Consider the following 21,748-nt stretch of genomic DNA (forward strand, 5'->3'; position numbering starts at 1 on the left):
ATGGGATTGTTACAAATCCCATATTCCATTTATATCAATTATACGAGTTCTAATTAAACCTGTAACATACAGAAATACGTAGTTCCTGTATCATTACAGAAGTATATACCTTGGATCTGTGGAATTAAAATTTTTTGTTATTACTTTTGAAAGTTTTAAAATTTTCAATTATATAAAAAATTACAACGCTTAAATTTAGTATAAATATAACACGATAATTAGCTTACATAAATAGAATAAAACTGAAACATATGATTGTAAAATACAATTATTCTAAATTATTAAACTATTTAAAAATTAAGAAAATATTTCAGACTCATCAGGACTCATATGTTCCAATCACGGATTGAATAAAGATGAGTCGCGTCTAGTGCATCCAGACGTATGTGTAACTTATTTAGAAATCTGAATTAAAGTGCAGGTGCTCGGAATTGTCTTAAGCCGCGGGCTACGCGCTGCAGCAACACGCGTATACGCGTTTCGATCGCGATGGAATGTTGATGTAGGATAAATATCCTTGAAATTACACGCGTAATCATTACGATGTCGCCCGAGGTGGAACACGGTAGGCACTCTCTCGGTGCTTGGTGATCATTCGTTTTACACGCGTCCAGATTGGATGGTACGATCGGCATTTGGAGACGAAATCAGGATTGGACCGGACGCGATAGCCGCAAGGACCGAGAGACGAAAGTGGAACGCTGTAAAATTCGACTTTTGTTATCTAATCAATTTACTATAAAATACGGCTGTCTTAGGTAAAGATTGAAAATAATCTTATATTTTTAATAACATTGATGAATGTATCATTAAAACACGATAAATTGATAACGAAAAAGATAGATTTCATTTCAAATTACTTTTAGCAATATTAGAAATTTCTGAAAAACATTGAAAAGATATTTTGCTGTTTATTATATATAACTATTAGGTGTTGGAATTAATTCGTAGCGTTTTTTAATGAAAGAATGTTATTTATTTCACATGAACATTAAAAAATACATTAATGAAAGTACTTCCCATCACTTGTAAAACGCTACGAATTAATTCCAACACCTAATATAAAAAAATTATTAAGTACAAAAAAAGGTTTTATTTATCAATGAGTAATTTTTGCTAAATTAACAGATTCAAAATCATAGACTCGAGTTATTATCTTTTAGTAATTCGATTTGGTTGCTGTTCAGAAATAACAAACTACTCGTTGAAAAAATCGATTGAATCGTGAACTGATCAAGATAAAGCGATAATTACCATTATGACCGACGAGATATACCTTGGATTCGATCAGTGCGTTTAAAATGAAACGAGATCAATCTATGAAAGTGCAGTGCAGGTCAAGCACTCGTCGACGAGGCCCTTATTATAACGTTACATAGCTATAAATACGGAGCAAAATTATAGCGAAGTATAACGGCAAGTTATTATGGCGCAAGGGGTTGAGCAAATAATGTGTATTAAATATAAGAGCACTGGTAGTTAAATGAACTCGAAATTACGCACCGTTTGACGAAAACTCGCAAACTTGTCGAGGAAAATATAAGTTAGACAAGGAAACCACCGATTCTCTGGTTGGGTAACCATCCGGAAGGGGTAAGATACGAACAATCTCGTTAAGGATGAGATAAATCAACGGTTCGATGAAACCGTTTATAACGAAGTGAGATCTAACTGGAGTAACGCACCTCGCCTCTCGTATATTCTACTAGCCATAGCTATCCTATTATTACGCGGGACTGCCAACACTCCCACGCTAAGGGGTAACCTGATCGGGGTTAATCTGACCCTGACCTGCAACACCTGCGCGCGCGACCCAATCTAATTCCAACTTTTTCCTCACCCTCTCTCTCTTAGTTTGCTTCACGTCTCGGCTTGCGTTGTCCCGAGGCGGGAGATAAGAGCGAAAGATAGGATTTTTTCTCTTGAGACCACCATACTTTAATGAAGACTCGCGTCGGATTATGTTCGGTATCTCGTATAGTCATGTTATACGAAAAGTATTAATGAGTTTCCAAGATTATTAATGGGAAAATGACAATTGATTATTAATATGTTGAAATGACATGTATTGAAAAATCCTAATATTTATCGAACATTGAATGTAGGGATATAGCTTCGTTGTTATTAAAAACTAAAAGAATATGTTACATCGAATATCTTTATTCCTATGAAATATACTGCTGAAATATATATATATATACTGTGTAAAAATTTTTTATAACAGATTCACGTGGAGTTTATCGAAAAATGCGATATGCGTGTCTCCTCGTTCCAGAGTTTGTTTCGTATCAGGACCGTAGATAGATAAGCTTTTTATAGGGGCGGGTTTAGGATCGGATGAGGATTCGAGCCTCTGGTATTCCGAGCTAAAGCTACGGAAGGTACTCAACGCCCGCAATCATAAATCCTGAATATCGTCGATAGGTAGTATCATGGTTTTATAAAGGTATATAAAAAAGAGGAAAACGTTATGGGAAATGTCCTATCGGGAGACGGCGAGCAGGTGCGCCGGCCATATAAGGTTAAAAGGCCATACAGTCGACTCTCGCTTCGAAGCACGATAAACGCGATTCGCTCGTGCCTCGCCCAACTTCTACATGAGGAGTTATTACGTACGCCTACGCCTCCGGGCTCGGCCGCAGGAAACTCGAGGCGAGGAACTCGGTGACGGCGAGGGAAGGAGGTTCGTTTTTTGGTGTGTATCTACGGAAATTGAACGTCGAGAGAGCCGGCGACTAGCCGTTAAGTTGTAAATCTTGAGTGCGTGGTGAATTGCTCATAGTTTAGAAACAGTCTTTTCACTATGTTTTGATTGATGACGTAGAATAGCCAGCATTCAAGAATAATTCTTTTTACATTGAAGGTTATTTGCATGAATAATTTATCTGATATATGTATCAATAATTTTAACAAAAGCTGTACGCGAAATTCCATGCAGTTTTTTTTTTGCAATAAAATGAAATATTCATATTTTCATTATTGAATTATTTCTGTGCGTAATTTGTAATTATATTTTAATAAAAAATCTCATATTTGTAATTCTAAAATTGATTTTATTATTATTCATGTGATTATGGTATACGATTGTTTAATTAATTGGGGATTCAGCGTACGCTAATTAACATCGCTTTAACTCGGCGCGATACGATGCGACGCGTTGCGTCGTGTCAATATGTTCCGGCGTTTAATCTTCTCCCAGAGAGTGACATTATTAGCTGCAAATGAGTGAGACTCGCGCGGCGAATGGCTACAAATTAACTATGCTGCCGGTTAACTGGTCGTCGCTAATTACGACGTACACGTCAATGTGCCTGATAATTATGCCCGTTGCAGCCGCACACCAGTCGATCCCGTTTTTTTTTCGCGAGAGAGTCGTGACTAATAACGCAAGATCGAAAAATCATAGTATCGATCGACCTCTTCGGGATGCGCTGAGGCCAAACTCCCACAGGGTGCCGTCGAAGGACGGTCCACCCGCTGATCTGTACCTGTGTTCTTTTAATTGGAACCAGAACCGAATCGCCGATCAGCTGCAGGTGAATCGCAACGATTTGTATCACTGGCAGATCATTACTCATCCGTCCTCGCGCGGGGAATTTATAGCGAGTCGCCATTGTAACGAGTAGGAAAGAATCGAATCCGTTCCCCACGGGAGTAAGCGAAAAAGTTTTTCTTCGTTATCTGCCTACGTGGAAGAACGCATAGATTCTTGTTGTGATTCGATTTTGCCGCGGGAGAGAATCGCCTCCTCGTCAGCCTTTTTGTTTAATCTACAACTGTTCCACCGGCGAAAAAGCGAGCGAGCAAATAAGCTGACTAACGCCAAGATTAATATAATACATCGTTTCGAATTAGCCCTTCGATATAACGAGATTTCGTTTCTTTTAGCTTTTTATTACACTTACTTGCGTTGCTCCTATTCGTTTGCTTTTCGTCGGACGTCGCTGCGTCGTTGGACCGCTAACGATCCGGTTAGTGAAATAACCGTGCCAGGGATATTTCCCTTCTGGCATATCGATTCACGTGACGCGGGGTTACAGATGTTTCAGCAAGTGTTCGAGCGGGTTCAGGTGGTGACGGTCGATCGGTTGTTGCACGTGCTGGCCGGAAGCGGAAACGCGTTGTGGGAACGACGAAAGCCACAAGTGGCATGGGACTAAGTCTAATGATGCGCATATAAATGCGGGATGTGTGCAAAGTGAAGATGACACATGTAGATAACGGGAGGATGTGACCAGCGTTTGATATTAGCATCATAAATGGACATTAAAGAATTATTGGCTGACACTTCGTTAAGCTTCGTTATTAACGAACTATCGAACTTTCCTTTTCTAATTAGACATAGAACTTGTGGAATAACGTAAAATTTGCACTATTACTTTCTCTTAGCAATATTCTCTTATATATTTTTGCCTTTTCAATCTTATTAATAGTCTTCGCGATATAAAACACTTTCTGTGCGGAAAGATTATTATTATTAATTTAATTATTTCTGTTCACAATTCTTTCGTGGAAAGAATTAATATGTTTCATTGCTGTGTAATATTTTGTGTTTTCTAGATATTAGGAGAATTTTCATAAGATGTGAACCAATATTTTTTTTTAATTTTCTCCTTTTTTATTACAAGATGATGTCATCTACACAGTGATTTTAAAATTGTGATAATTATAGATTTGCTTTTTGGATTTGATAATTTCATGATATATTCGATGTTAATGTTGTTACTAATTATATTCATTAACGTTATTGCATCTCGTTTAATTACATATTTTTATTATCTATTTAATGGCCAACAAAAAATGTTTTTAGAGTAATTTTGTTTATTATTTATAATTAATAATATAATTACAATATTGACAGGATATAAAACAGAGAGACATAATTTCACACTATTTTTAATAAAATGTTACTAATTATACTTTACAAGAGATTTGTATCTTCTACGCTTTGTAAGAATCTTTATAATACGAAATATTTTTTTTGAAAAAACGTTTGAATATACAGCATTTATTTCAGCATTAAAAGTCGTTTAGTAAATATTTAAACAGTACGAGAGGCTTCTCACGTCCACGTGTCGTTCCATTAGTATCAGTAAAGTCTGTTTGAAAAGAAGAAAAAGAATCGATGTAAGGCTTTTCTGCCAGATACACATGGCAGAACTGTCCAGATTTGGATTCACTGGTACCAATTCGAAAGGTCTCCCGAGAGACGTTTAAATCGATACATAGGTGCTTTCTTCGGATATTTCCAGCGTTATCTGTACGATTGCATGATCCGAAGTGATCACGTATTCATAAATATTACTTTTCATGCTCGGCATTTGTTTACGATCACTTCGCACTCTTTAAATTGCTGCATCTCGAAAAGAGATTATTTTTAAATAATTAAATTAGTTTCGCAAATGTCACGAATAAGTCAATAATTAATAGCTTACATAATTACATAATATTATTTCTGTACTTCAAAAATGAAACAACTAAGAAATGTGATTTTCGAGTTATTACCATGAATGAGTTAAATAAAGCAAAAGTAAATTAATTAAATTTCACGTCCAGTCGCTAATAGCGTTTATGTTGTTCTTAAGGTTTTCAAAGAGAATATATTTTCTACAAAAGTTTTGAGTTATGTCGTTTTTATAAATGAAAAGGAGAGTATTACACAGAGAACATTTACAGTCAAGAATGTTTTGGAAAGCTTAACGTTTTAAGAAGAAATTATTTTATTTTGAATTTAGTTATTTTAGCTGATCAAGGTAAGTACAAACTGTTAATTTATTTCAAAGTATGTCACTTTTGTATTATTTCAGATTTGTTATAATTTTGCAAGATATTAAAATTGTCAAAAGAAGTGGCTTTTTAAGGAATGCGAAACAAAAATGAAATATTCTTTTTATCAATATTATTTTAATCAATCAATATTTTTCTATTAAGTTCAAAAATAGTTTTTTTATAATTAATTTTTTTAATCGTGCTACTTTTGAAACGAAGAAACGCTATCACCTTTTAAGATTTTCGGAAATAACAAAGAAATCTTGGTCATATCGGAGACTTTGGGTTCATGAAGTTATCTTGTAAGTACCATAAACTTGTAATTCTATTTTAGCCTTCCGCGATATTACGTGCCATTTAACTTTCTCAAATCGCGTTAAAATCGGCGCGTTATCTTAGATCGAGACATGGATGCCGCATTTTACGAACGAACAGGACGATGTCGGCCCTTTCCGACATTATTACTATTATTACTTATATACACCGGCGCAGTGCGCATTTAATGGAATTCCGGTCTTTACGATCGCCTGAGGAAATCGTATCCTCGAGTCACTTTACATCCGGTTGTAAACCGCGACGGACACATCGCAGTCCTTCGCGCGCTGCCGAATAACGAGTAAGTTTTACGCGTATCTTTAATGACGCCGCTTTCCATTAACAAGTCATAATTGGCGCTTTATCGATCGCTATCGCGCGTTCGTCGCCGCTTTATCTCACGCACGAGCGCGGAATCGGAACGACGCAAAAAGGCCACAAAGATCTTAGTCAGGACGGAGAAGTCGATTTAGCACCTTTATTACGGGCAGTAAATAAATAATTAAGATTTTTTTGCTTGAACACAAACAGTATCTGTTCTCTGTTAATAGCTCACGATCCCGGATGGCGACGGCTTTACGATTCAGTCGCGAATTAACCGCGACTGTTAACAGAGGCTCGCAATGAGTATTAACGATGCATAATATCTCGGCAAGGGCGGTACCGCAATAACCGATGGTTATCGGTGTTTCATGCTGAAATTCACGTGCCGCGATTAACGAGAGAGCTACTTGTTACGAGATAAAAATTTCATTGGCTAAGAAATTTTATCTTTTATATCAGAGACATAATTTGTCCAAACGTTATCATTAAATAATAAAATAATTATAATTTAGAGATTAATCTTTTACACAGGCAACATGGGATTTTTGAAGGTATCATCGATATTTGGATTATGAATGTTGGTAAATTTAAATCTGTAATAAAATAAGCAAAATACAATTTTACTTTTATCATGATAAAATTCATTGTTAAAGTTTTGACGAGTGTATCAGAATCATATTCGATTTTTATACAATCTGGAATAATAAAAAATTTGCTCTATTTCTCGAAAATTCCTTTTACTGACGGAAGAGTTAAAATTCATGTTGCTGACAGAGAGTTAATTGAGGCTTGTATAAATTCAAATTACTTTATTGTTTGTATTGAGGAATCGTTTCTTTTAACGCAAACTCTTCACAACACTATGTGTATCGAAGCTATAAATTATTACTATGCATTTTCTACAAGCAAGCATTCCGTCGCTCATCAACGTAAGCATCCGCCTATGGATCGAAGGAATTTTTCTTGAAGTGCGATCATGTTGTTAACAGGTCATAATCACCTCTCGCAAGTGTCAACCACCTGCAGCGGCTGTATTTATCATATCGACAGTCTTCCGTTAATACCTTCGCGTGGCAGCCTGCGTTTTGCCAGTCGACGTTCGTCGTCCACGTGCCGTCATTGACGACGTCATATCCGCACGCGCGTCCGCGCAAGGAAAAGCAAATCTGAATGGCTAATTATGGGGACAATGATGCGGAACTTAACCAAGACCGGAAGGAGACGGGAGACTCTTTTCGACGACACGAGCACGCGAGACTCTCTTCCGCATCGCAATTATGGCGAACGGATCTATCGCGACCGGACGACCGGTTCCTGCATGTGATAATAATAACTGCAAATTTGCTTGATTAATTAGTTCTTTTTTGCCAATAACTTGGAACAAATTGTATTTTTTGTTAAGTGGTTACTTGGTTGTATTGCTACAGAAATTTTTGCTTCTTCGGTCGTAAAGAAGCAAGCCGTAGTTGGCAGGCTATCGGCATGCAGGGCGAAATGGGAGGATTACATGTTACAACTTGAAAATGTGCGTTACTTCCCTGCAATTCCCGAGGGGTTGCCCCAAAGGGGATGGCAAGAAAAAGTAGCAGCGAAAGACCCAAGACGGTCTAAGAGCCGTCCTCCCGCGTTGTGACGGCTTAATAATCGTACGCACGGCATACGGCTCGGTTTCAGGTGGCTTTGTGCAAATCCATGTTTTACATGACGGTGCATAATTACTATCATCTTACGCTTCACGGTGCTCCAGTTCTTTGGACGGCGAGGGTGGGAGACCGACGGGCAGCCCGGATTCCCGCGACCCGGCCGGGAACGTCAAAAAGCACCGAGACGCGAAAGGAAACCTGCAATCAGTGCGTCAAAAGGCAGAACTTTCTCCTGCCGCACATATTATTCGTACGCGTTGTTACTGCTCGCACAACGGTCTCGTTGCGCGCATTCAAGATATGCAATGCTTGGGCATTCAGAATTTGGAACACTGCAAGAAAAAATATTGATCTCGTTCGTAAAGTATTATCGAATTCTTAATGAGGGAGATCATTACGCCAAATGGGATGTGGAATTGTATATAATGTTGTTTTGCGTATTTTTTGTATTAATGCATAAATTGTATAACTCGCAAGTTGAAATATAGAAATATAGAAAAAAGAAATAATTATGTCTGAAAATATAGAATTTATTCTCTAATGAAGATACCATCTCAATCGATACCATCTAAAAGTAACATAATATCAACGTTACAATTTCAATATTATAATTTTGGACTCAACAATAATTGTTATACAATACTATATATTACATTACATTTATATTGTTAAATTCGAAATTATAACATTGTTATCGTGTTACTTTTAATTTGTGTCTACTGAGATGTTACTTCAATGTCGCAAGATTTTGATAGACACGCACGCACATTTTCAGCGGCACGTGCAAATCTAGTTAACAACTACACTCTCCAAGCAGTGTTACGTTTCGTCTTAACTGTCGCTTAATAATAAATCATTAAAAGAGCCGCGAATATCTATTCATAAGCCTGTTAAGTACCGTCGAGCCGTCCCCGTCAACTTGCCGTTCCCGCGCACGGCGCGCTGATGCCTTTACTTGTCTAGCTCGAGCTTTAATCCCAGGAGCCATCCCGTAACTCACTACAGACAGGCTACGTCGCGTACATGCGATGCAACGTACGGAGGCGTGTATGCATTTATGCATACCGTTCTACGCATGGATGCAGATGCGGCACGCACAGCCCGGCAGCACCGTCCATAATCTTTTCCCGACACTCGTAATGGACGGAATTGTGAATTCAATTGCTTCTGAATTGGACTCGGTCGGTGCGCGCCTCGTAAGAGCCGGTCCGACGAATACAGCTTAAGGCACGTACCAGGTCGTGAAAGGGAGCTGCGTAGCGTAGGTGCATCCGTCAAATGAACGCGCTCGGTAGCCAGCGCGTCGCGCACAAAGAACGTCAGCGGCGGACGCTGCGCACCGGCACATAAAGATCCAATGAGTAACGTGACGACGTGGATGCCTCCGCAGTGCTCGAGAGCGCTCGAGATCGTTCACCGAAGTGGATGCTGGCAGTTAAAGAAAGTTTAAGTGCCAATCGGCGACGGGAAATTGCATTGGGACGTTTATCGTACGATAAGAAGTGATCTCGCTGGGATAAAAACGTAAAAGTCTCGTTGACTGGCAGTACGTTTGATATTCTGATGGAATAATTTAAAACGTATTGTACATTTTAATCGATAGTAGAGACTATTCGATTAATCGACTTTTATATTAAATAATCTCAGAAGTTGATAATAGCAGTTAATAATTAAATATAAATGCGAAATAGAAAATTGATGGAATAATTGATGGATTATTTAAACAAAGTTACTACTCCTTTGAATTTTTATTTTCTTGCATGATAAATGTAGAAACTTACTCGGACGGGCAATCATCGACCATAAGCCGAAACGTCCGGTTGCAAAACTCCCCGGAGGCGTCTGCTTAAATCAATTTCATTCCGGTAATTTCGCCTCTTCTAGACCAACGCCAACTGGCGTCATTTGCTTCGTGATTGAGTGCGAAAGATTGCAACCGGATTATGCGTGAGCCGACGAGTATGCATGCGCGCGATCAGAGTCCGGGGATTCTCGCCGGTCGGGGAACGACCGTAAACCATTATTCCGCAGCGTCATGTGGACGGTGCGCGAATCGCAAAAGAACCTTCGAGAGGCTGAAGAGAGAATAATGGATTCGCGAGACTGGGGATAATGGTCGCGTAACGAGCTGCAGAATGAGCAGAAACGCGTAGCTTTTGCCGTAAGCTTCGTTTTTTTTTTGCCGTACTTTTCCACATCCGACGAGATGAAGTTAATTGAAAAAAAACGAAACTACGAATTTACGGCCGTGTTTCTTAAACCTTTTAAGCTCTCCAGAACTTTTAAGCTCTCGTAACGAGAAACTTCGCTAATCATGGTTTCTTATTATATTTTCGATTTTCCCGAGCAAAAAAATCATTTAATAGATTGAATAATTCCGTAATGTTGGCTTGCTCGAAAGTGTTCGAGCTTTTCGAAGAGGAAACGAACGAAGAAAGGACGCAACGTCATGTAAGGTAGGCGCGCAACTGTAAACCGACACTTTGATAGTCGGTTCTCGTTCTTAAAGTTGGCGAGGCGTGTGCCGCCCACCGAGGACGAAAAGGGACATCCTTCGAAGAGACTTTGTAGCAGAGATTCTCACATGTGATATACATACATTGTATTCTTAAAAATATACGTATATGCATTGTATTCTTCTTGACATTGCTTCGATTTGTGCTTACATTTAAATCTTTTTTACGAAAGAAATAATAGACATTTTGTGTCATATGAGAAAATAAAGAAAATATTTTTTATAATTACTCACCTAATGACTGAGATCCACTGGCCTCCTTCATTCCTTGCAGTCGCATAGAGGCGCCACGAAGATATCTTTTGAGCGAGTTGTCCTCTTGTCTTCCAGCCACTCCCATTTTCAGCTACCAAGTTACTGCCACTTTGTCAATCCGATCTGATGCGTCCAGACACGGAAATGACCGTGACGTTAAATGCGTTCAGAACCAATCTTGTCAAAAAGATGTCTGAAATTTTATATCACAATAATTATAAATAAACATTATAATTAAAAAGGTATTAAGGTTATTTATGACAATATATATTCTATGTATTTTATGTAAGAATTACTTTAGATTAATTTCTTAAGCTAAAAATAAAAATATATATCTTTACACAAAAATAGCAGTATACATCGCAAGCAAGTCTTAATTTCAACATATCTTAGATCGTTTTCTTTTATTCAAATAATATCCTATCCTCTAACCCCTAAAATGCCTCATTTGAATAAGACAAATGAAGACATCTTGGAGACACAGTGCAAGAACGATGAAGCCGATATCCGAGATTGGAGAGAGGATCATCTATAGTGTCGCTGGGGCGTCGAATCATACCGATTGATCGCTATCATTACGAAGACAATGGCCGACATAAGCTTATTCTAACGATGACGCTTGGTTTAGAGATCGAGGATTATCTTGGTAGCATGGCGACTAACAAGCATGGAAGGTAGACTCGACTTTGTCCGATGAAAACCGATCCCCCGGCTGCTGCCCACGCTTGTATTTCTCGTTCGCTATTCGACGACAAGATAGGCAAATTGTAACTTTATTATGCAAATCGTCACGACGTCGAACATTAAATTAAAAAATTTTTTAATAATATACGTTATTCTCAAAGCCTCATGAGAAATCAAGAGAAATTAGAGGTGAATGTGATTTCAGGCGTCGTTTGAGCAAACAAAATATACTTGTTGCATATCATGTGAAAAAAAAGACAGGCTAAAGCGAATGCGTTTAGAGAGACAATTCATATCCATTACATATGTTTTGTACTCGGAAGTTTAGAACGCACTCACAGGTAGATATGCATACGTGCATGTACAGTTCTCTGCTTTGAAGCACTGTAGCTCGTTTTAACACCTTCGCCCGGTGTAATTTTTACGACGCTGAAACGTTTTCGCGACGTCGCGCTTTTACTTGCTCCTCTCCTGAATGTCGCCTCTCGCGTGAATAATAATTTCATACCCTGCGGATATGCTTCGAATTTTTTTTGCTTTTTTAGTAAGCTGTACTGAAATAACGAATAACGCGTGATGATAAAAATTTAGTAGCCGCTGATTACACGGTACTCTCTAAAAGTGAATCAGCTACACTTATAACTGTATGTAATCATCAGTGAATATTTGCTGTTTTTCACTTTTGCAGAGTACAGTGAAAGCTTTCCACTTTAGGGATAATTCGTGATTTCTTTGATTATAATTTTAACGATCAAGGTTTGAATGAAAAGAAGATTTGTAAAGGCGAACATTACATTTCAATTAGTGATAGTGCATCGCATTTTATGCCTATTCTTATTCATTTTCTCATCATTTACAGTTAAATCGCAATTAATCAGGATTTAAAATATGATTCAGAGATGCAAATGTTTGCTTGTACGCTATAATTGTCCTCGCATAAGAATACCTGCATCATGAACATGAAAAGCCGAGTTCAGCCGAGTTCCCGGGGTAGCTGCGCAGCCTCCCTTTTATCAGCACGTTTCCTCGCCATCTGCTGGAAGCTGGGGAAATCAGGAGATGTATTGAACAGGCTGGATGCGCACGGCGAGATGCGCGAATATCCGCGAATTCCCGTCAGCGGGGGACCGCAGTCCGTACAATAAAGAAAAAAGCATCCAGGACAGAGCGAGAGGAAGCGAGGTGGAGCCAGTAGGAGTGAAAGAGCACTTCGGCGAGAGAGACCGACGGAGAGGGTCCCTAATCCTCCCGGACGCTGAAGAGGCGGACTCGATTAATAGTCGCGCTCGCGAGAGAAACAACGTCGTCCTCGGTCGTCGCTCGAGATGACTTCCGCGGTGTTCTGAGCGGAACTCCCGGAACGGTGCTCTTCGATGGACGATCGTGCGCACCTGAAGATCCACGGCATTGGCTCTCCGCAGGTCTTCGAGTAAGAGGGTTAGTTCGAGCTGTCAAGCGGTCATGTAAACGTCCCGTCGTGTCCTGGTGCCGTCGTGTGGTCTATCCATCGTATGGTCCAATTGCTAATATATTTCCAGTGAATCTTCGCGGGATTTAGAAATCTTCTTCAGGCCAGAATGAGACCAAGCGCGATCGTTTTATTGCTTCTGCTGTGCGCACAGTTTCTCACTTCGGAATCGAAGCTTCGGCAACAAGCAGCCGTCGATGACGATGACGATGATGACGATGAATGGGATGATGACGATGAGGATGATGATGACGACGGAAGCTATCAGACGAAGCCCGAGATCGATGACGATGGCCGAATCTATAAAAACCCACGAAACTCACCCTCTGCTGCATGTCCAAGAGATGAAGAGCAGGCGGAGCTAATGGGCCAGAAGTGTTTGCGAAAGTGCTCTACCGATGAAGACTGCAAGAGTAAGAAAAAGAAATGCAGATGCGACGGAGCCTGTGGAATGTCGTGCATCAAGCCTGAACGTGAATGCCCGATATTAACCGAGATTGATCACGGCGTCATGACAGTTACCGAAAGACACTTTGGAGATAAAGTTCATTACGCCTGCGACACCGACTATTTTATAGTTGGTCTGTCCGAAAGAATATGTCGCGCCGATGGTCATTGGACCGGGTCTAATCCCTCCTGCAAGAAAGATTCCAACTCCTTCTGCTCTCAGCCTCCAAAGATACAAAACGCGCGCCACAACGCTCCGTTAGAGCAAACGACCTTCGATCTTGACAGTGGTGTGCAATATTTCTGTATTCATGGATATGTAGCAACGGGAGCGAAAAAAGCGAAATGTCTACTGATGGAAGGAGCTGCTAGATGGTACGGGCCAGATATCACTTGCAAGCCTCAAAGCTGCGATTTACCTCCGGACATTCCAAATGGATGGCACTCTGGTAAGTTCACGTAATTATGATCGGTTTATGTATTTAATTTTTCGTAGGGAACGGGAGAGATTTTAATTATCAATTATACTTTTAAGGGGAATGTTACACGTATGATTGTCGCGTATCGTATCATTGCATGGAGGGTTACGAATTAGTCGGTAAAACGGAGAAACTGTGCCTGGCGGATGGCACATGGACCCCGAAGGAGTTACCGCAATGCGTTCAAGTAAGAAAATACGAATAAAATTTTGAACTCTTTCTCGGAAACAAACCGTACCTAGACGTGTTCAATATCTCGTGCAGGTCACGTCCGTGCAATGTCCGAAGCCAGAAAATCCAGTCAACGGCAAGGCTGTCTACACCTCCTACGCGTATAATTCCATTGTATCGTATGAATGCAAGTACGGGTACACTGTAGTAGGCGCAGGAACTAGACGTTGCGGTGCTGACAGAAAGTGGACTGGAAAGACGCCTACTTGCCAGGAAATCAATTGTGGTTTACCTGGCGTGTTATATAACGGTTGGATTGAAAATATTGAAGCCGGTGTGTTATTTAAAATTGTCCGAATAATATAATTTATGATCGATATGTATATTATAATCGTTCTTTTTTTTTGTGGAATTATTGCAAGCGTAGGCACAGGTATGGGCGCCAGCATAATCTTCCGCTGTAAGGATCACATGAAGTTGGAGGGTAATACTTCCTCTGTCTGTCAGAAAGATGGCAAATGGCGTTACCCTTTACCGCAATGTTTAGCACCGTGCGTCGTCCCACAGATCGAAAACGGTTACGTTGTCGTAGCCAGCGATGAGAGAGATCACATCAACAATGTTACGGTGGTGGAGCATGGCGAGAGACTTCGGGTTACGTGCATTCAGAATTACGAATTCGCCGCCAACAGCACTCCGGTGTTATGCAATAACGGTACTTGGTCGATAGTGCCAAGTTGTTCGCCAGCTCGATGTAAGAATATGCCGAAGAGCCCGAAGAATGGGATGGTAATAGCACCGAAGACAGATCACGGTATGAAGGCGATATTTAAGTGCAAAGACGGCTTCAAGTTGATTGGTGGTGGTCCTTTGAATCTCTCCACATCCGTGGAATGTCGCTATGGTAACTGGATTGGCGATCTACCGTATTGCGAGCAAGTCTTCTGCCCGTTTCCCGGTCTCATCGAACATGGCAAAGTTTTTCTGGTCGGCAACATGGGAGTTTACGATTATAGACCGTATGTGAAGAAAATTGTCAATAACAAGCAGATTATGTATGATTGTGATAAGGGTTACGTTCTCGATGACGGGCCAACTGGCGCGACTTGCATAGGCGGTGCATGGAGTCCTAAGGAATTGCCCAAGTGTATTCTTGGACAGCATCCCCGACTTAGATGGAGCAGACGACGTAGATCTGTAGACAACGACAATGTTACCTTGAATTACAACGTTACTCTAAATTACAAGTAAGAATTTATTTATTTTTTTACAATAAATATTAATAAATATTAATATAAAATCAATAATTCAGTAAATTGAAATCAGGGTGAAAGAGAGGGAGCGAGAGCGAGAGAGAGAGAGAAAGAGAGAGAGAGGGAGGGGGGAGGTTTATATTTATTTTAGTTTACACTTATAAGTAAATACAGTTTATTTTATTTTAGAAAAAATGTAACAGTATTTAATAAAAATGATGTAAAAACATTATTAAAAATAAAAATTAAATATTAATGTTTCAGAAAATTCATCGACTTCTTCCGTAAAGTGGGCAAAAAACTTCTACATATGGAGATGAACAGAAGCCGTGAACATTCCAAGCATAAAGCGGACGCGAAACTTGCATCTATTGCTAGCCAACAGAACAACACCAATGCGTCCGATCCATCAACTTGGAAAGCACACGCAGGTCATAGCAATAAATCCCGTTTACGAGAGGAGAGAATGATTGATTTTCTCAAGATGGTATACAGAAAATTACAGCGCATGGATGCCAAACAACCGAATAATTCTAGCAACAATACTATGCACGACCTACTGAATGCAATGAGCAAGAACTTCTTTCATGTAGACCTTGCGGAGTCGCGACGTAACGGTAGCAAAGCCCGCTCGGATTTTGAGATACGTAATCAGAGGGAGTTCATTAAATTGAAGAGGGAATTCGAGCGAATCATGAGATTTTATAACAAATCTATACGCTGGAACGAAAAGCAGAATCGAAAAGATGCGAAGAGGAAAGGCTTGTCGCATGCTGAGAAGCGAAAGGATAAGAAAAAGCACAGGAAGAATTATTACAAGGGTTTCTACGAGTTCGTCAACAGTTACGTAACTGAGAAGCTGTCGATGTTGGAGGCGCGCAACGCGACCGAGGAATTAATCAAGAAAATGAATATCGACAAGTTTACCGTGAGGAACGGCACGACTTTCACGGTTGGTGAGATGTACGCATTTTTCAAACATATCATACAGGATAGATTGAACTCGACGGAAGAAAGCGTAACCGTAGAATCTAGCACGTCACCGGCGCCGAAGGCCGCGTCATACGGTAATCAATCATCGACAATCCCGAGTAACGATGTTGTACTCGACAACGAGATTCCAGCTAAAGACGGAGCGCCCAAACATCGCAGCAAGCGGATACGAAACACGTCGGAGGAAGCTGGCGCTTCACGTCAAAAGAGGAAGCTTTTGTCAGTGAAATCAACCAGCATGGACGATCAAAAATATTCGGGGAAGTCGAAGCCCATCGACGATGCCAAATCAAAACAGTTCACTTTCGACGAGCTGCAGGCGCAACAGCAGAGCCGTTCGAAACGATTTCTGCCGCCTTCCGAGCTGGATAATCAAATATTCCTCAAGAACTTGTATCTCAACGCTTACGAGGACGAGTATCGAGCGAATGTGAAGCGATCCGTTGACCAGATAAATCGCACAATTGGCTGGTTTTCCTCGAGAAGGCGCAAGGGAAACCTCGGTGCGTACGAGATCAATTGAGGAAATAATGTGTTGTGATATTAACGGAATTTACTAAGTTATTTACCGATATCAATCGATTTTAGGTGAAGTATACACTATATATATATATTATATATATATATACGATAGTTATAATCGTTGTCCCTCGTCGATACGCACTGTAACGTGTATCGCGCTTTTTGAAAAATAAATCTTTTCCATGCAAACGTCTGTATATATCCACATTTTGACCCTCGTTCAAGAACGCGCAAATAAATTGTCAATAAATATTTAAAAAAAACTCAAATTAAACCTTTCGTTATATTTATTGTACAATCACATACATAAAGAAACCACATGTACCAATTATTCGATGAGGGAACAAATCGACAAAAATCAGATCGAGTGTATCTCACGTTACGCAAGCTTGGTCATGTAAAAGCCAATCTCAATTCTCGCAGCGTCTCGATATAATGAGACATTACGCCACAGGCGATATCATAAAATTTTTTTCAAATTATTTATCTTGCATGCACCGGTACCTCACGAAATTACTCGCCGCAAAAATGATTCGATCTCAGAGGCGCGATCGTAAACATTTGCAATTTCTGGCGCGATATCTCTCGATCGGGTGATACCATGACGGTGATTATGCCGTAACATCGTCGTTGCTGTTGGTGCAATTAAGCCTAAAAATAAGTGTAGCTCGAAACGAGATCAAGGGGCGCGGTTGAGGCGAATAACTCGCGTAGCACGCGGCGATGTCGGTTCTCACCTGTCAATAACGACGATGTCATTAATTACAGCCCAATTATAATTCATGAACGCTCGCGAAACCGTGTCCGATGCTATCGAACGACGCACCGCTCGCTCGTTAACATATCCACCGTGACCATGCTGCTTCTCGGAAATAGCGTTAAATCGATTAATCGCGACCAGTCCAGCACCATTTGTCATGATAAGGAAACCGCGCGTCGGACGATACCTATGATAATATGTTGTTAGAAATACGACGTAGTTGTCAAAGCGACGAGAGATTATATTCAAATTTGACTAGTCGTGCGATTTGAGGCGGGATTATGCACGAGGTGTGATTATACACGTCGCAGTAGGTCCTCCTTCGCGAATTATTGGCGTTGACTAATGACAAGCTTTAGAATATCATCGAGGTACCTAATCCTACTATCCTCCAGTTTGCAGTGTGCAAAAAAAGGCAATCTCCTTCGCGCATAACGGAACGTATGACATTGGCAATAATGTTGAAATAGGTGAAATTCGATAAATACTCGCTCAACGATACGATTTGAATTTTAAATGTTGAACCGCGCGTCAACTCGTTGAGAGGATGCGCTGAGGAGAATGTGTGGAACCGGCGAAAATCGATACATCGGGGGCATTGTTCTCTTGCGTCCGTAAATGGCGAACCATTAGAGCGCCTGCGCTTAACGAAAAGCTAAACGAGAGAAAAATAAAAGTGCCGGGCACGCACCACTAATTCACTTAGACTGGCGTTATTCCAGCTCATACGGCGATGATTATGCGGTCAGTTGACCGGTGCTAAACGTGCTAAACGCGAGGGAGCTCGTGGTAAGTGGTTACCGGTTCGACTCGGTATTCATTAGAACCCTCTCACGTGCAACCTTTGGCATACACAGACAGTTCATCGTTAGAACTGTTAAAACTCGTTAACGATAAATAATGGAAAGCGCGTGCGTGGCAGGGGATCGCGAAAATTGTTCCGTAAAGTGTAACAAGATCGCTTCGTAAAAAAAATTAAAGAGACTTAATATTATAATTATGGAGCGCAATTGATTATTCCACGATATTCCATTGATATTCGTTAATTGGCTCCTTTAGAATATCATCAGACGGGGTTTAATATGCTGATTGCGATGGAAAATAATAATTCACGATAAAGTCATATTGTCATTGCACTCTAACAATGAGAGAGAGGTGAAGAACGATAGCTTTGAACGTTCCTTGTTGCGGCAAATGCTATCGATCACCCACTTCAGACACTTAGGAGCTCTTCTCGGAATCAGTTCCCGAGTAGTCTCGCATTTCGCCGTTGTCGTTCATGAATCGTGTCGTAGTCGTCGTCGACAATGCGAATGAAGTCGGGCTCGGTGGCAAGAGGCCCCGAGTAACCGACGATAATTTCATTGAAAGAAGAGTTAAGCGGCGTCGGGCTTCCTGCCAATTCAACTTGCCAAGTGTCGCCTTAGATCGCAGTCAATGCCGCTGCGAAATTGCTCGATGGCTAAGGCTCAATGAAATCTACCAGTATTTCAATCGGGGATTTCCCTAGATAACCCATGCCATGCTCGGATAGATGTAGCAGGAAACACCATTGTGACTACTACGAATTTATGAATGGGAATAGCCCGTGCCCGGCTAAAACGAGGCCGCTTGGATAGATTAGAGAAACTTGGAGAAAAGGGTTTGCCTTTCAATTGTATACTGCGTGGACAATTGACCGGTAGGTCAGTTGTCAAGACTTCCCGCAAGTAATTCCTAGTTCCAGCATTCCTGGAACTTTCTATAAACCGCTTGCTTCTCTACGAAAGCTCCTACTCTGCTGCGCATCTAACTTTCGAGCGAATATGAAACTATTTGTTGTTTCAACGTACGTTTCAAATTACTCGGTGAACAAGCGATGGTATTCCGTGGAAATTGTAAACCTACATTATATTACGTAGAAACTATAAATTTTGACGTTTAATCTGCGAAAGGAAAACATAGATAATATTTTGGTTTAATATATTTGCAAATGTAGCTCTATAAATTCTACGAAAATCACTTTTCGTAGACTACGTCATTCATCATTTCATCGATCGCGGTGAAAATCGATATGCATATGCGGACGTTAAACAACGTGCGACGCAGAAGTAACATAGTAGTAAAGAATAATCATGCTAATAGAGCTGTCAAGTAGCTCATACTTGTATATAGCGTATAAATGATTAGTATGCGGCCGTAGAGGCTTCCTGTTCCGATGTACATTGATAAGTAACGTTGCATTTCTGTGTAGCTAATAATGTATTCCACGAGCGTTCAGATTAATGGTGTGAATCAACATTTAAATTTCTTTACATGTAATTTCTTTCTAAGCTTTTCAACGTTTTCAGATAACACAACTGAGAAACTAAAGCCTTAACATGTTAAACTAGATCTTTACTTTAAATAATATTTTTTTATATGAATTCATATACATATCTTGTTCTGCAAATTGCGCACCGAAATCATTTTCAATCTTAAAATGCAATCATAAGCCGAAATAAATTGGGATAATAATATCACAAATGAAATTGACAAGCAATTTAATAATTGATTGACGGCTTAATATATTTTATTAATTTTTGTTTTCAGATAAGTTTTCTAACGTCATCAATATATCTTGTATCTTACATTTTGCTCTTTGATAGAAATGTCTCGTGACGCGAAAAACGTTTACTAATTTTATGACACAGCATCTCGTGCCCCTTTAGGAATTTTCCACCTGGCCTCGTCAGCGTTTGCGAGTCGCATTGTAATTGCCGATGCAAAAATGTATAGTATTGAAATGTCGGGACATATAAAGACCTTAAAGCGGCCTTGTGCCGAGCCTCTTCCGCCTTCATCGTTCCCGGCTATCCACATTACATGCCAAGCGTCATTTGCGTCGCGCTCTTGGCGGCGTTATAGGAAATTAGCCAGCTGGCACAAGCAAAGTCCAAGATTATGACACTTCCCTGGCGGTCTTTACGTATCGACGACGTCGCAGGCATCACAGGACATCTGGCAACCTCCTATCGACTCTTGGTTCTTCTCACCTTCCGAAGGAAAGGATTTGCTCGTTCACTCGCTCGCTAGGTGGCCGTTCTTTTGCCACTTAACGCTTTGCGGCGTGTCTTCCTCTCAAACATTCGTTTCCCATCCGCCGCTCTGTAATCAGCCGTGCATCTTGCTCATTAGCACATCTTTTCGGCGGCCCGCGGATTTCAATGAAACACTGGATGCGCGAATCGTCAAGCCGCGCCGCACGCGAATCTCATTCGTAATCACCTCTCAGTTTGAGCATATGAGACTTTTTGCCGCGGGCGGTGCGAAGACGGCTTAAGCAGGTGCCGTGGCCATAATCGAGCGCGATCACACGCTTCGGGTGAGATCGCGTCGGCTAAATTAAATCGGACGAAATGGTCTGGTCGAGAAACGAAAAACGCACGGGGAAAGCATTCTTCGTACGAATGATGGAATAATAATTGATCCGTAACAGTGATGCGCCAAAACCGTGCAGGTTCAGTCCGTGAGATTGTAAATTAAATTGCATTAAAAGAGGAACGCATTAAAGAGTATTACAGATAACGTTTGAACTGAGACGAGCACTCGTTTATTCAATCTTGAAAACGTCCCATGAAATTTGAGGCGTGTATAATAATTTTTATTTTCGCTCGCATATAAAATTTTTTTGTTAATCGTATACATTATACATGATAAATTTTAATTGAAAAAAATTAATTTTTATTAGATTATATCAGGAGCATTTTTAGATACCTAAGACATAATGTTTGTTTAACAAGAAAAGGAATATTATGATAACGAATATATATTTCTTTGTAAGAATATTTTTTTTTATTATAAATATGTGTTTTTGTTGGGGAAACTGGTAAGATCATTGTTTTCATCAGCTGTCAATCTATTCAGTTCGTAGCACGTGCACATCATTTTTGTAGTAAACCAATTAAAAGAGACATCTGGAGATACGGCCGAATTGGATTCATACATGGATTCGAGCAATAAATAGGAAGAAAGTAGATAATAATAAGAAGATTGGATATCGCGGTTTCTGTCTTGGCGCAGATTTATCGAAGCATTGCCAAATATGGATTTCGCACCTTGCTACGTCGTGTATACATGAAGAGTAATGCGGTTGTCCCACAAACGGCAGATTTCGCGCCTTGCCCATCCG

General features: G+C 40.3%; 2 protein-coding genes across 2 annotated transcripts in view; one reads left to right on the forward strand and one right to left on the reverse strand.

The window, feature by feature from the left end:
- Positions 1-10,996, reverse strand: part of hry (bHLH transcriptional repressor hairy) — an 82,919-nt gene extending 71,923 nt beyond the window's left edge. Inside the window, exon 1 of the mRNA XM_087406251.1 lies at positions 10,801-10,996. The gene's annotated coding sequence lies outside the window, so the exon portion shown is untranslated. The remainder of the gene's footprint in view (positions 1-10,800) is intronic.
- A 1,525-nt stretch (positions 10,997-12,521) lies between these two features.
- Positions 12,522-17,112, forward strand: Hasp (Hig-anchoring scaffold protein). Its single transcript, XM_011059326.2, has 6 exons — positions 12,522-12,942; positions 13,044-13,869; positions 13,956-14,086; positions 14,164-14,404; positions 14,498-15,317; positions 15,588-17,112. The coding sequence occupies exons 2-6, from the start codon at positions 13,083-13,085 to the stop codon at positions 16,837-16,839; spliced, it is 3,231 nt and encodes a 1,076-aa protein (XP_011057628.1). The 5' UTR covers positions 12,522-12,942; positions 13,044-13,082; the 3' UTR covers positions 16,840-17,112.
- The last annotated feature ends 4,636 nt before the right edge of the window (positions 17,113-21,748 follow it).

This window comes from Acromyrmex echinatior, chromosome 5 (assembly GCF_024713525.1).
Source record: "Acromyrmex echinatior isolate Ae372 chromosome 5, ASM2471352v2, whole genome shotgun sequence".
In the NCBI taxonomy this organism is placed as follows: domain Eukaryota; kingdom Metazoa; phylum Arthropoda; class Insecta; order Hymenoptera; family Formicidae; genus Acromyrmex; species Acromyrmex echinatior.

What these genes read in the sequence shown, in the direction of transcription:
- Hasp (XM_011059326.2), top strand. Translation starts at nt 13,083, where the DNA reads ATGAGACCAAGCGCGATCGTTTTATTGCTTCTGCTGTGCGCACAGTTT. An exon ending in GATTGAAAATATTGAAGCCG is followed by an intron (nt 14,405 to 14,497) that starts GTGTGTTATTTA and finishes TTGCAAGCGTAG; the next exon opens with GCACAGGTATGGGCGCCAGC. An exon ending in AACGTTACTCTAAATTACAA is followed by an intron (nt 15,318 to 15,587) that starts GTAAGAATTTAT and finishes TTAATGTTTCAG; the next exon opens with AAAATTCATCGACTTCTTCC.